At 59.6% G+C, this 11,846-nt stretch overlaps 1 protein-coding gene across 1 annotated transcript in view; it reads left to right on the top strand.

The window, feature by feature from the left end:
* The first annotated feature begins 358 nt into the window (after positions 1-358).
* The window catches only part of COL16A1 (collagen type XVI alpha 1 chain), a 49,096-nt gene continuing 37,608 nt past the window's right edge, over positions 359-11,846 (top strand). Inside the window, exons 1-17 of the mRNA XM_069479696.1 lie at positions 359-526; positions 2,067-2,173; positions 4,197-4,271; positions 4,384-4,501; positions 5,347-5,470; positions 5,772-6,038; positions 6,644-6,724; positions 6,877-7,002; positions 7,790-7,843; positions 8,113-8,139; positions 8,666-8,701; positions 9,753-9,779; positions 10,714-10,776; positions 11,061-11,102; positions 11,226-11,270; positions 11,370-11,405; positions 11,750-11,812. Coding sequence (XP_069335797.1) covers positions 2,101-2,173; positions 4,197-4,271; positions 4,384-4,501; positions 5,347-5,470; positions 5,772-6,038; positions 6,644-6,724; positions 6,877-7,002; positions 7,790-7,843; positions 8,113-8,139; positions 8,666-8,701; positions 9,753-9,779; positions 10,714-10,776; positions 11,061-11,102; positions 11,226-11,270; positions 11,370-11,405; positions 11,750-11,812 — 1,257 coding nt within the window. The 5' untranslated portion in view covers positions 359-526; positions 2,067-2,100. The remainder of the gene's footprint in view (positions 527-2,066; positions 2,174-4,196; positions 4,272-4,383; positions 4,502-5,346; positions 5,471-5,771; positions 6,039-6,643; positions 6,725-6,876; positions 7,003-7,789; positions 7,844-8,112; positions 8,140-8,665; positions 8,702-9,752; positions 9,780-10,713; positions 10,777-11,060; positions 11,103-11,225; positions 11,271-11,369; positions 11,406-11,749; positions 11,813-11,846) is intronic.

Here is an 11,846-nt window from a genome sequence, read left to right as displayed (position 1 = left end):
CAGCCAGGGAAGTGGAAGGGGGGGCACTTCAAACCCCAGGCCTGGCTCTTAAAGGGCCCGCAGGTGCCCCCTTCCAGGGCAGCTCCAGGCACGCAGGGTCCTGCCTAGCTCCTGCTCGCTCACCTGGCGGGGAAGTGGGAGGGGCGGGCCTGGGAGCCGGGCCAGGCCAGGGGCGGGGCTGTGCGCCCTGCAGCCCGCCTGCCTCTGCCTCCCGAGCCCCCTCCCGGCCCTCCTCCTCCCCTGCCTGGCGGCTGGTCCAGCTGTGTTCCATTAGCGGCCCTGGCAGGCCCCCAGCCCCCTGGAACCGCCCCTCTTCCCCCACCCGGAGTGGCCGGCAGTCCCGGCAGGCGTGCGCCGGGCAGCACTCAGCCGGGAGAGATTCAGGGCCAGGAAGCTGGGGACCAGTGGCCGTCACGGAGAGATGGAGGACCCCCAGAGGGCCTGAGGAACCTTGGCCCTGCTTCCCTTGGATGGCTGCCAGGGCTTCCTGGATTGCTCAGTGAGTTGAGGGGATCCCAGGCCACCGGTAAGTGGAGACGCATTGGGCTGCCTCAGGGCTCTGGACTGATGGGCCCTTGCTGTGTGACCTGGGGCAAGTGGCATCCCCTCTCTGGGCCTCAGTCACTTTATAGCAGGATGAGCTCTAAATTCCATCTTGGTTCTGACTCTTCCTGCCCCTAAATCTATGCCTCTGTCTTGGGGTGGGACATCTCCTTGAAAGCTTCTCTCTCTCTATCCCTGTAGCTCTCCACTCTGGCTGGGGCCTGGGGAGTGGAGGCCAGAGATTGGGAGCCGGAAGGGGACCTGAGCACATCCATGTTCACGCCTCCACATGTACCCACATGCCTCCCGCAGTTGGCAGCCCTTCCATTGGCTGGCGGGAGGGGAAGGCTGGGATGGGGCTTGAGAGGTGGGATGTATGCACCACGAGGATAGGAGACGAGTAGGGTGGGGCATGGTTCTGTGCCAGGGAGAAAGGGGCTGGAGTCCGATATATCTCCAAATATATTGGGGTGAGGGGTCCTTTCTGTTCTCATTCCCTATCCACAACTGAGGGAGGGGCAGTAGGATTCCTTTACAGTCAGAAGGAATGAGGTCAGACTTGCTTAAAGAACTTCCCAACAAGAAGGCCTGCTGGAGGGGTGGTCATGGGCTGGCTGTGTGCATGTGTGTATGTACAAGCTGGTGTGTCTGGATATGTCTGTGAGCATGCCTGTGTGCAGGTATGTTTGTATGCATGCTGGTGCCATGTATGTGTCTGCATGTATGTATACCTGTGCATCTGAGTATGTTACGCTGACACATGCATCGCTCTGTGTTAGTGCGTGTGAGCTGCCTGTCCTGGGGGAGCCCAGATGATGTATGGCCCTGCTGGCCGCTTGCTGAGCCTGCATCGATTTATCTGCGGCCATCCATCAGGGTTTAATAAAACTAAAAGACGAGCATCCATCAGCAGGGGGCTTGGCAATGAGGTCCTGAGCCCTGGCGACCTGCTCTCCCACCCACGGTACCCATGGGGGAAGATTCCTTGGCCCACTCACAGCCCTAGGATACCTGCCAGGAGACTCAGCCCAGTCGTCAGCCCCTGCCCTTGTGGGTGCCTGGCAGGGCTGCCTGGGCTGAGCTGGGTGCAGCTAGCCAGGCACTAGGCTGGCATATACCAACACAGGGCACAAGCTGTTAAAATATTCCAACTGTCTAAATGAATAGCTTCTGCCTGAAGCTTGAGCCCCCTCACTATCCCAATTTCTCTGGCCTTCTAGGACCTTCTAGACCTCTTCTCAATCCAGCAACTATGCACTGGCACAGCCAGATGCTGCCTGGACCCTGTTTTAGTGCTCCGGCCAGAATTCTGCCCTGCCGAGTCGGTGTCTGTGCCATACCGGTGGTTAAATATTTTGAATATCACCCCTGCCCGAATCCTAGCCCAAGGCTTGTGGTTGGCCAGACTTCCTGCCACCCCAAGACTAGTGCCTGGGCCCCATGGGCTGGCCACTACTGGCCCAGGTGTGGAGGTGTGCTATGTGAACTCAGGAATCCTCCTTCCCGGTCTCTGTGGTTTTCAGGTGCTGTGGCTGTAGCTGACCTCTTTGGACCAGGATGTGGGTATCTTGGGCTCCTGGCCTGTGGCTGCTCGGTCTCTGGGCTACCTTCAGCCATGGGGCAAATGCAGGTGAGATGACACAGGAGGGTTAGAGTGCCACAGGCCTGCGGCTGGCTCCCTGGTGTGCTAGGGTCTTTGCACATATATGACCATGTATGTGCAATTATGTGGCCATTTAGGGGAGAGCCTAGGGGCTGGGCTCAGGGTGGCCTGAGGTGTTTGCACACTGGAGTATGTGCAATCATGTGACCATTTAGGGGAGAGCCTAGGGGCTAGGCTCAGGGTGGCCTGAGGTGTTTGCACACTGGAGGCTGTGCAAGGTGAGCGGGAGAGTGTGTGTGTGTGTTTCTGCATATGTTTATGTCTCTGGGCAGCTCTGTGCTTGCATTTCAGAGTCATTTGTATGAATTCCTGTGTCTCTGTGTGGGAGAGAACAGCCCCTTCCCCAACATATAAACCTATTCTGTGCTCACATCGCTGGTAGGGCCAGCGGGTGGTGGGAGCAAGCAGTGAGCTTTCCTTGCAGAAAGAAGCTGCATCCCCAAAGAGGCCCGACCCCCTCTGATCCTCTTCATGCTGGAGAGTCCATCCTCCAGCTCACGTGCTCTTCCTCCTCCAGGGCTGGCCCTGGATCTCCAATAAAGGGCCCGCCCCAAGGCCCAGACTCTGGATGAGACAGAGGGTGCAGCTTTCCAGGGCCCAAAGCCAGGGGAAGTTAACCGGGCAACTCGCCCAGCCCTGCTGGGTGCCCTCTGGGCTCCGTAGCTCAGCCACCTCGCCAAGCAGGAACAGAACTCCCAGACCCAAATCCAGCTAAAAGAGGCAGAAAACCCAAGGTGCTAAAGTGAGAGGGCTTGTGCACTGGTGTGTGACCGCCTGCCGGTTGTGTGTGCTGCATGTGTGTGTGCACGTACGTGTTTCTTCATGTGTGTGCGTGAGCTTTGCTCTCCTCTCCCTCACCAGGTCCCCTGGGGGGATGGGGCAGAGAATTTCAACATGTGTAAGGAATCTGGGCCCATTGCCAAGGGGTGAGTCACCCATTGCTGCTGTGATGCTGAAGACAGTGATGGTCTTTCTGGCCAGACCTGGGGGAGGGAGACTCCACTGGGGTCACTGGGCCCAGGGACCCAGGATTCCTTCTTCCGGCAAGGCTAGCCAGGGAGTCCAATGCCAGCTTCTAGGAGCTGTCTTCACTGTCTTGTCCTCCCTCTGCGTTGATGGGAAGGCCTTTTTGATCCTGGCTTCTGTATGTCTGGTTATAGCACCTCCTCCAACACTTTTACTCAGTCAGCCCCAGGGAGAGGGAGGCTCATGGCTGCCCACCTGTCCTTTCGGGGCTTTGGAGACCTGAGTTAAGCTATCCCCTTCTCCAGGGGCCCTTACCCCCTTAATATATCCTGCCTGGAGCTTGTGGTCTCCTCAGATCCTTGGTCTCTTCTCACTGTTTCACAGGACAGTTATTCAGGTAAAAAGACTGTTGGCTCAAACTTGAGTCTAGCATGCTTGTCTGCTTTGGATGCAGGAAATTTGACCCCACCGTTTGCTGAGAACATGTGTACCAGCGGCACATGTCATCCCCAGAGGCACGGGCATCCCCAACTCACACATATGCAATTGTACATAACACAGGGTACATGAACCTGACATTTCCTTGCCCCTGAAGTGCTCCTCATCCCCCACCTGGGTGTACATCGTGGCGGGGGCGCACGTACATACACAGCTCCCCCCCATCTGTGCACTGAGGCTGCACAGAGTTCCTTTTGTTCTCTCCCTCGCTGGCCTGGCCCCTGACTTGGAGTGTTGGGAGATTTGGGTTCCTGGAGTCTGGTCCTGCTCTGCTGTTGACTCACTTAGTGGCCTTGGGCCAGGCTTCATCTCTGGCCTCAGTCTTCCCAACTGCTTGCTGGGGGCCCTCCTGGCTGCCTGCGTAGCCAGGGCCAGAAGGCAAGCGGTGAAAGCAGGCTCCAGGCAGAGCGGGGGGGCGGGGGGGGGGGGGAGATATACACTTTTCCTTCCCAGGTTCCCGGGAGCCCTGCTGTGCAGCTGCCTCAGCCCGAGCCCATCTAACGCCCCACTGCCAATTCCCTTCCAGGTGAGCAGTGCCCACCTTCTCAGCAGGAAGGACTCAAGCTGGAACACAGTAGTGGTTTATCAGCCAATGTGACTGGTGAGTGCCCGTCTCCTCCCACTGTCCCCCTCTACCCTCTTCTGGGGAGTGGTCTGTACCCCTCCCTCCTCCCCTGCCCGGCTGAGTTCTTCACCTGGTGTCTCCCCCCAAGGCTTCAACCTCATCCGCAGACTCAGCCTCTTGAAGACATCTGCCATCAAGAAGATCCGCAACCCCAAGGGGCCACTCATCCTGCGGCTGGGGGCCGCCCCGCTGACCCAGCCCACGCGGTAACGGCAGTAGCGTGACGGCCGGGAATCAACACTGACCTCAGCTACACTCCCCGGCAACTGCGGGTGTGGGGCCCCTCTGTGGGTCATTTCATCCCGCCCCTGCCAGGGGTCAACCTGGTCTCCACCTCTAGGGCTTGCAGGGGGGCTGAAAGGGGGTGCCTGGGAGACATGCCCTCTGTCCCTCCCCTGTCTCTAGCTAGCGGTAGGTGGGAACAGGTCTGTATCCTACGGGTGCTGTGAGAACACAGGACGTGAGCGGGAAGCTGGCAAGAGTGGCGTGTGTGTGCACGTGTGTGCACGTGTGTGTGTGCACGTGTGTGTGTGCACCCATACGTGTGAAGTCCGAACTCCCACAGGTCCCTGGGTGGTCTGGCCTGCTTACCTCTCTGACATCAACTCCCAAAGTGTTCCTTTCTTTCTTGCTGCTCTAGTCATTCTGAACCCTTTCCATCTTTTTTTGCTTTTGGGCCTCTCTCCTTCCACCCCAGGTATTCACCCCAGGGCATCCTGGATTCCTTAGAAGCACTTCCAAAGTTGCATGCAATAGTGAAATAGTCATTCTGGGGATTGTCGGTCTAAGTCCTCCCACCCCCATCGGACTTGAGGGCTGCGTGAGGGCAGGCAGCTCTCTGTGCCTAACCACTGTTACGCCCAGCGGCCAGCCCCGCACGGGCACGTAGAAGGCACCCGATAAAGGTGTGGAGGATGAATGAGCGTGTATACGACGCTTGGAGCGTGTGCCTGTGCGTATCTGGGGGAGGCCCAGTAGTCCCGAGGGCCCAGGGTGGGCACTGTCGGGCCCTCCCCCGAGCCTCAGGGCACCCTCCCTGCTCCCGCTGCAGACGAGTGTTCCCTCGGGGCCTCCCCGAGGAGTTTGCCCTGGTGCTCACGCTGCTGCTGAAGAAACACACCCACCAGAATACGTGGTATCTCTTTCAAGTGACCGATGGCGACGGGTATCCACAGGTGAACCCCCACCCTGCTTATTCTTGGGGCATCAGGTAGCATCAGTCCCGGCCACCTTCTGTCCCAGCTTGTGATTTCTAGGGTCTTCCTGCTCCATCCAGTGCCCACCGCCAAGGCGACCTCCAGCCCACCAGGACCTGTCTCCTTTTAGGATGTACTGTTCCCTGACCCCCGCCAGCTTTCTTCCCTTCCTGGGCCTCAGTTTCCCCTCTTGTGAAATGAGCTTGAAGGCTCCTGGCTTTGTCGTGCTACAGCTCCGGATCTCTGACTCTGTCCTGCCCCTTTTCCCAACACCACACAGATTTCCCTGGAAGTCAACAGCCAAGAGCAGAGCCTGGAGCTCCGGGCCCGGGGCCAGGATGGCGACTTTGTGTCCTGCATCTTCCTGGTGCCCCAGCTCTTCGACCTGCGTTGGCACAAGCTGATGCTGAGTGTGGCTGGACGCGTGGCCTCTGTGCATGTGGACTGTATCTCAGCCTCCTCCCAGCCTCTGGGGCCCCGGCGACCCACAAAGCCCGTGGGCCACGTGTTTCTGGGCTTGGACGCTGAGCAGGGCAAGCCCGTCTCGGTGAGTGCTGGGTTGGGCCCCAATCTCCCATTCTGCCTTCTGGGAGCCTGAGTGAGCATCCCAGAGTCTGTAACTGAACAGGGCTTTCCCTTGCTCAGAATCCTCCCATGGCTCCCCATTGCCTTCCAGATGCAGCCTGAACATATTAACCTGGCATTCAAGGCCCTTCACGATCTGGACCTTATAAGTGCCTGCAGCATCGTCTTCCTTTACTTCTCTCTGTGCAGCTCGGCTCTGGTCACTTCCATCCTAGTCATCCAGCTCACCTAGTTCTTTCATGCCTCCATGCCTTTGCCTGTGCTGTTACCTCAGCCTGGAATGCCTTTCCCTGCGTTCTCATCTGCTGAATGTCTACTGGCACTTCAAAGCCCAGCATGAAGGGAACCTCCTCCTCCCTTGTTCCTCTCGGCTGCCGCTCCCACTCTCCTGCACGTGCAGTTTTGTTCCGTTTTTGGTGACAATTGTATTTTTGATGTCTCCCAGGGCAGAGCAGAAACACCCTGAGGTCAAATCCTGGGGCAGAGACATCTCTGTGCCTCACTGGGGGCCGGGACACAGAGTTGTTTGATACAATGAAGTGAAATTGACATACGTGTCCCCTGCAGTTTGACCTTCAGCAGGCGCACATCTACTGTGACCCGGAGCTCGTGCTGGAAGAGGGCTGCTGTGAGATTTTACCGGGAGGGGTGAGTGGCTCGGCCTCGGCGTAGCTGGTGAAGGTTGGGGCACTGCCCAGGGCCGCAGTGTGCTGGAGATGGGGGTCTGAAAGTGGGTGCCTGGAGGTCTTAGCATGAGTCTGCCTCTGTACTGACCCCAGCCCTTCCCCCACATCGAGCAGTGCCCCCCAGAGACCTCCAAGGCCCGCCGGGACACCCAGAACAATGAGCTCATCGAGATCAATCCACAAACCGAGGGCAAGGTCTACACCCGCTGTTTCTGCCTGGAAGAGCCTCAAAACAGCAAGGTAGGTGGGTAGGGCAGACAGACATGGGCACAGGCGGGCACAAGTGGGACTACTCCTCCCCTGACCTGACTGAGATCTGCCACCAGGGTCAGTTGGCCATGTGCCCAACTGGAAGCCCCACCTACTTGCATACTGCCCCTACAGGATTCAGGGAGGCAGGGAGACAGCCCACTGGGTGACCCTGTGCCTGCCTACCTGTTGGCATTGAGAGCTATGCCCATCCAGTTCTGGCACTGCCCAAACCCTCACAGATGCCACCCAGACCCATCTGATGAGGGCAGGACCAGGCTCGACCCCAAAGGCAGTTTCTCCAGGACAGAGACACCTGGGGTTGAAGGCCGGGTGTCGCTGCTTCCCCAGGGCTGGCTCACTGTCCTGGGCCCAGCACCAGCCAATGCTCGATGGGTTCTGTGCCCAGCACCGTGGCCAGCTGCCCTGGCCATCCCAGGCTCTCTGGAGGCGGCAGGGAAGCCCAGTTCCTCCCTCAGCCCGCCCCCTGGCTGGGCAGCCTCCCTGCCCACCAGGCATCCTGCCCGGCCTTCGGCTGCAGGAACACAGGACCCCATTGATTCACGGCCTTGTTTTCTCCGACATCACATGGGTGGGGGAAGAAAGGGGGGGCTTTGGGGGTGGCCTCAGGGACCTGAGCCGGCCCTTGATAACCTGCGAGGTGCCAGATGCCAGGGTGAAGAGTCCCTGGGGTCCGTGCCCCTCCTGGGTGTTCCTTTCCAGTGTGGAGCCCAGAATTTCCCCGTCCTTAAAGGTTCCCCTTTGCCTGTCTGCCCAGGTGGATGCCCAGCTGATGGGAAGAACCAGCCAGAAGGCAGAAAGGGGAGCAAAGGTAGATGCGGAGGGCAAGGGAGGGGCCCTCTGTAACCCCCTTGGATAAGGCACTCCACCCCCGCTCTCTTCTCGCCTGCCCCCACTCCTGGACAGAGCTTAGGATGTGTAGGTGCCAGCTCTGAGATGGACAGACAGATGGGGTGAGACAGACACAGGGCCTGGCATGCGCTAGAGTGCCCACCCTTGCTGGTTCTCGGGTGGGGGTGTTGGCAGCAGTGCCTGATCCCCCGAGCTCCCTGCCCATTCCCACGTCCCCTCTCTTCCCAGGCCCATCGGGAGGCGGCAGGCGATGAGGTGAGCCTCCCATTGGCCCTGGCACGACAGGCACAGTTGAGGAGGTGTCAGCACAACCCTTTGGGCCGGGCTTTGGGCTCGGGGCCTGGGCATGGCATGCAGGATGACTGCACGGCTCCTGGCACACCTTGGGGGCCCAGTGCTGGGGTTGGTGGCCTAGCCCGGGAGGACACTCCTGCCGAGCTGACAGCAAACGGCCCTGGCCATCACAGGGAGAGCCCCACCCCCAGCCACAGTATCCCTGGGTTGGGACCCTCACTCTGTCCCTACATGCTGTGTGACCCGGGGCCCACTGCTGTTCCTCTCTGGGCTTCAGTTTCCTCATCTGAAAAATGGCTGTGTGTCTGGGTTGGTGGAAAGTGAGGGGCGAGGCTTGTTTTCTAGGATTGCTGTCTTCATGGCACCCTCAATTCCACCCGAGACCGCCGTGATGTCCCGTGGGCTTGGTGGTGGTGGAGAGTGAGGGCGGGAGGAAGGGTCATCCCGGGGCTCAGAATTGACCTCCCGGCCGGATCTTCCTTTTCAGTGCCCACCCTGTGTTCCTGGTGCCCAGGAGAGCAATGTGAGTGAATGGCGGGGGTGCGGGTGCAGTGGGCGAGGGCTGGGAATGGGCGTTGCCCAGACCTGACGTGGCAGCTTCCTGGTTGAGGACAAGGGGGTCTTTGTGCGCTTTCGCACTCCCTCTCTGCCTGTCTCCCAGAGCTGGGCTTGACCCCCAGCCCTGGCCCCACCAAGCCAGGGCTGCGTGGGAGCGCGCCCCCTCCTCTGTGATCTGGCCGTGTGCTGGGTCCAGGGTGGAGTGGGCATGGGGTGGAAGTGGCGGGCTCAGGGCCGTGGTTGCTGATCGCAGCTGTGCAGTCCCCGCAGTCTCAGGCCTGCTCTGTTTGGAGGCTTCACACGTCATCTCGGGGGCCTGGAGAAGGGGAAGGGCTGCTCAGGGTTACACAGCCCTGCAGTGTAACTTTGGGTTACACCCCAAAAGCCACATGTTGGCTTGGGGCTCCCTACCCCTCCCTAGCTGGCTGTGGCCCAGCCTCCCTCTGAGGGTCTAGAAGGATGAGGGAGAGGAGCTTAGTGTGAGCCCAGCTGGTACCCACCTGTGCCTCTCCCGTGGGCGGCATGAGTCCCCAGTTTCCCATGACCTGCCATTCTGAGTTGATGTGCCACATTGGTCCCCCCAGGGTACAACCCCAGCTCCCCACAGCTCCCCTCAGCTCCAAGCCCCCCAACTTTGGGAGATACCAGGAAGTATCTGCTCTGTTTTCTGCCCCTCTTTCAATCCAGCCCCCCATGAAATCTGGTAAGGCTGATGGTCCACAGATGTGCAGGGGTAACCATGGCAACTGAGCAGCCATGTTATCCTAGCAACTGAGGGGCGGGGCTAGCCAAAGCCAGGCAAGTTAGAGAAGGCAGATTAGATCCTCTGCAAGTTTCACAGCCTTAGGAAATAGAGTCAGCATGTGGACTGACCCGTGAGGCAGAGCAGGGGCTGGGATTCAGGCTGTTGGTCCTGCCATCATGCTGTGTGACCCTGGCTAAATTGCTTACCCTCTCTGGGCCCCTAGTTTTCTCTCCCTCCCTAAGGTATAATGCTCTCTCCTCTGTCCCCTCAGGTCACACTTGGTCCCTCTGGCCCCAAGGTGAGTCTTAATAGAGAACAGGACACTCCCGTCCTCTTTGGTGGCCCCAGCCCATTCCATAGCACGTGACCCTGTGGCTGTGTGTTTATCTCTGGACTACTGGAGCTTTACATGTGTGGGGTGATTAGGTGTATGTGTGTTGGAGAGAGTGGGGGTTGTGTGTATACAAAATGTTAAGAGCTGCCCTTTCCTGGGGCCCTACTGTGCACCAGGCCCTGGGCCACACCTGTGCACATCTGTTACCTAAGGTCCCTCGATTCTCATCCTTTGGGGCGAGAGCTATCATTTTACTGCAGGGGAAACTGAGGCCAAGCTGTGCCCACGTGTGTGATTGGGTGTGTCAGAGTGATTGAGTGTGGGTGTGGCTACAGGCATCTCTGGGATGCATGTTTTCATGCACGTGGCCCACTGGGGCTGGGTTGAACCCATAGACCTGTGAGCCTAACGGGGCTACAGAGCTTGTGTGTGATGGGGAGGGAGTATGTGCTCGGGAACCCCATTTTATTGATGAGGAAGTGGAGGCTCACAGAGGTGACCTGACTTGCCCTGACTCACACACTAGCAGGCACAAGATTTGAGCTCAGGCAGCCCGACACTCAGCCATGGTGGGTTTCTGCCACTCTACACGTGTCTGTCCATGCGCACGCGTCCACATGCCTCTAGATGTGCGGCGTGTGGGCGGCGTGCCTGGGTATGGGTGTGGGGAAGGCGTACCCTCTGCCTGCGACCGCAGATTTGCCACTGCAGACTCTTGGGGTGGGGCATGTGGATGGATGCCGTGTGCATGTTGGGGGTTGGGGTGGGCTGGGCACTGCCTGTGCGTGTGCATGTTTGCACACCTGTGTGTGCAGGATGGCTGGAGGAGACCAGGGGTGGGGACCACTTCCTTGAGGTTCCGGTGTGTCCCCAGCCTCCATTCTGGTTTCACTCACAGGGAGGGAAGGGTGAGCAGGGCCCGCCTGGTCCGTCAGGCCCCAAGGGAGAGAAGGGAGCACGGGTAAGTGCCCCGGCCGGCCGTGCCCACGGCAGGACCCTTCCCAGCTGTGCCCTGGGGCGGGGGGGCGGGGGGGCCATGAGCCATTATCTCGGCCCAAAGCCTGCAGCCTGGCCCAAAGTGGGGCTGAGGGCCAGGGGCTTTCTAGGGGTTAGTGTGTGGAAGCCTCTATTTTCTAGGGACATTTGGGACTGTGGGATGTGGGATTCCTGGGCCTGTCCTCTTCACAACAGGTCTAGGGTGACCCCACCCGGGAGGCCCCCTGATCCCTTGTTCCCCACCCCCAGGGCAAAGACTGTGTTCGAATCTCCCCGGATGCCCCACTTCAGGTAAGACCTGGAGGTGAGGCCTGCCTCGGGGCCACTATGGGCAGTCCCTGGGGAGAGAGCTGCACCCTTGGCAGCCCACTGGGTGACCCTGGGCCCCTCTCAACACCTTGTCTCCCTGTTCAGTGTGCAGAAGGCCCGAAGGGAGAAAAGGGGGAGTCAGGAGCTTTGGTGAGTGTGGGGCCAGGGGTAGGGCGGGGGGCGGGGGGCCTGGCCCAATCTCACCCTCCCTTCCTCACCCCTTCTTTTGTGTCCCCCCCCTCATCTCAGGGACCCTCAGGACTCCCGGGTTCCACAGGCCAGAAGGTAACAGGCCTGGACTGGCGGAGTGGGTGCCAGGGAGGTCTGCGGGCCCTACAAACTCGGGAAAGGAGGTGTCCAGAGTCCCCCTGGCGGCGCTGTCAGTGCACAGAGTTGGCAGGACCCGGCCCCTCCTGCCTTGTCCAAATACCTGCCAGTCCCAGAGAGTGGCCTGGCTGGTCTGGAAGTTCTTCCTGTTATCTACCCTCTCGTGGTGACTGAAGCCATTTACCTCCCGGGAGGCAGACACCAGGGGTCTAGAAGGCAGTTGTCCCTTCCCCAGTGGAGCTGTCCTAGTTGTTCCAGTCTCTTCTCTCAAGCCTGATCGCTTTGTCTCTTCCTTCCGCCAGGGCCAGAAAGGCGAGAAGGGCGACGGAGGCACGACGGGCCTGCCGGGAAAGCCAGGCCGAGACGTACGGAGCTCGGGGCCCTTCCCCCGCCATGACC

The sequence above is a fragment of the Eulemur rufifrons genome, chromosome 8, assembly GCF_041146395.1.
Source record: "Eulemur rufifrons isolate Redbay chromosome 8, OSU_ERuf_1, whole genome shotgun sequence".
Classification (NCBI taxonomy): domain Eukaryota; kingdom Metazoa; phylum Chordata; class Mammalia; order Primates; family Lemuridae; genus Eulemur; species Eulemur rufifrons.
The sequence above is the reverse complement of the archived record's forward strand: the minus strand, read 5'-3'. Positions and strand labels throughout refer to the sequence as shown.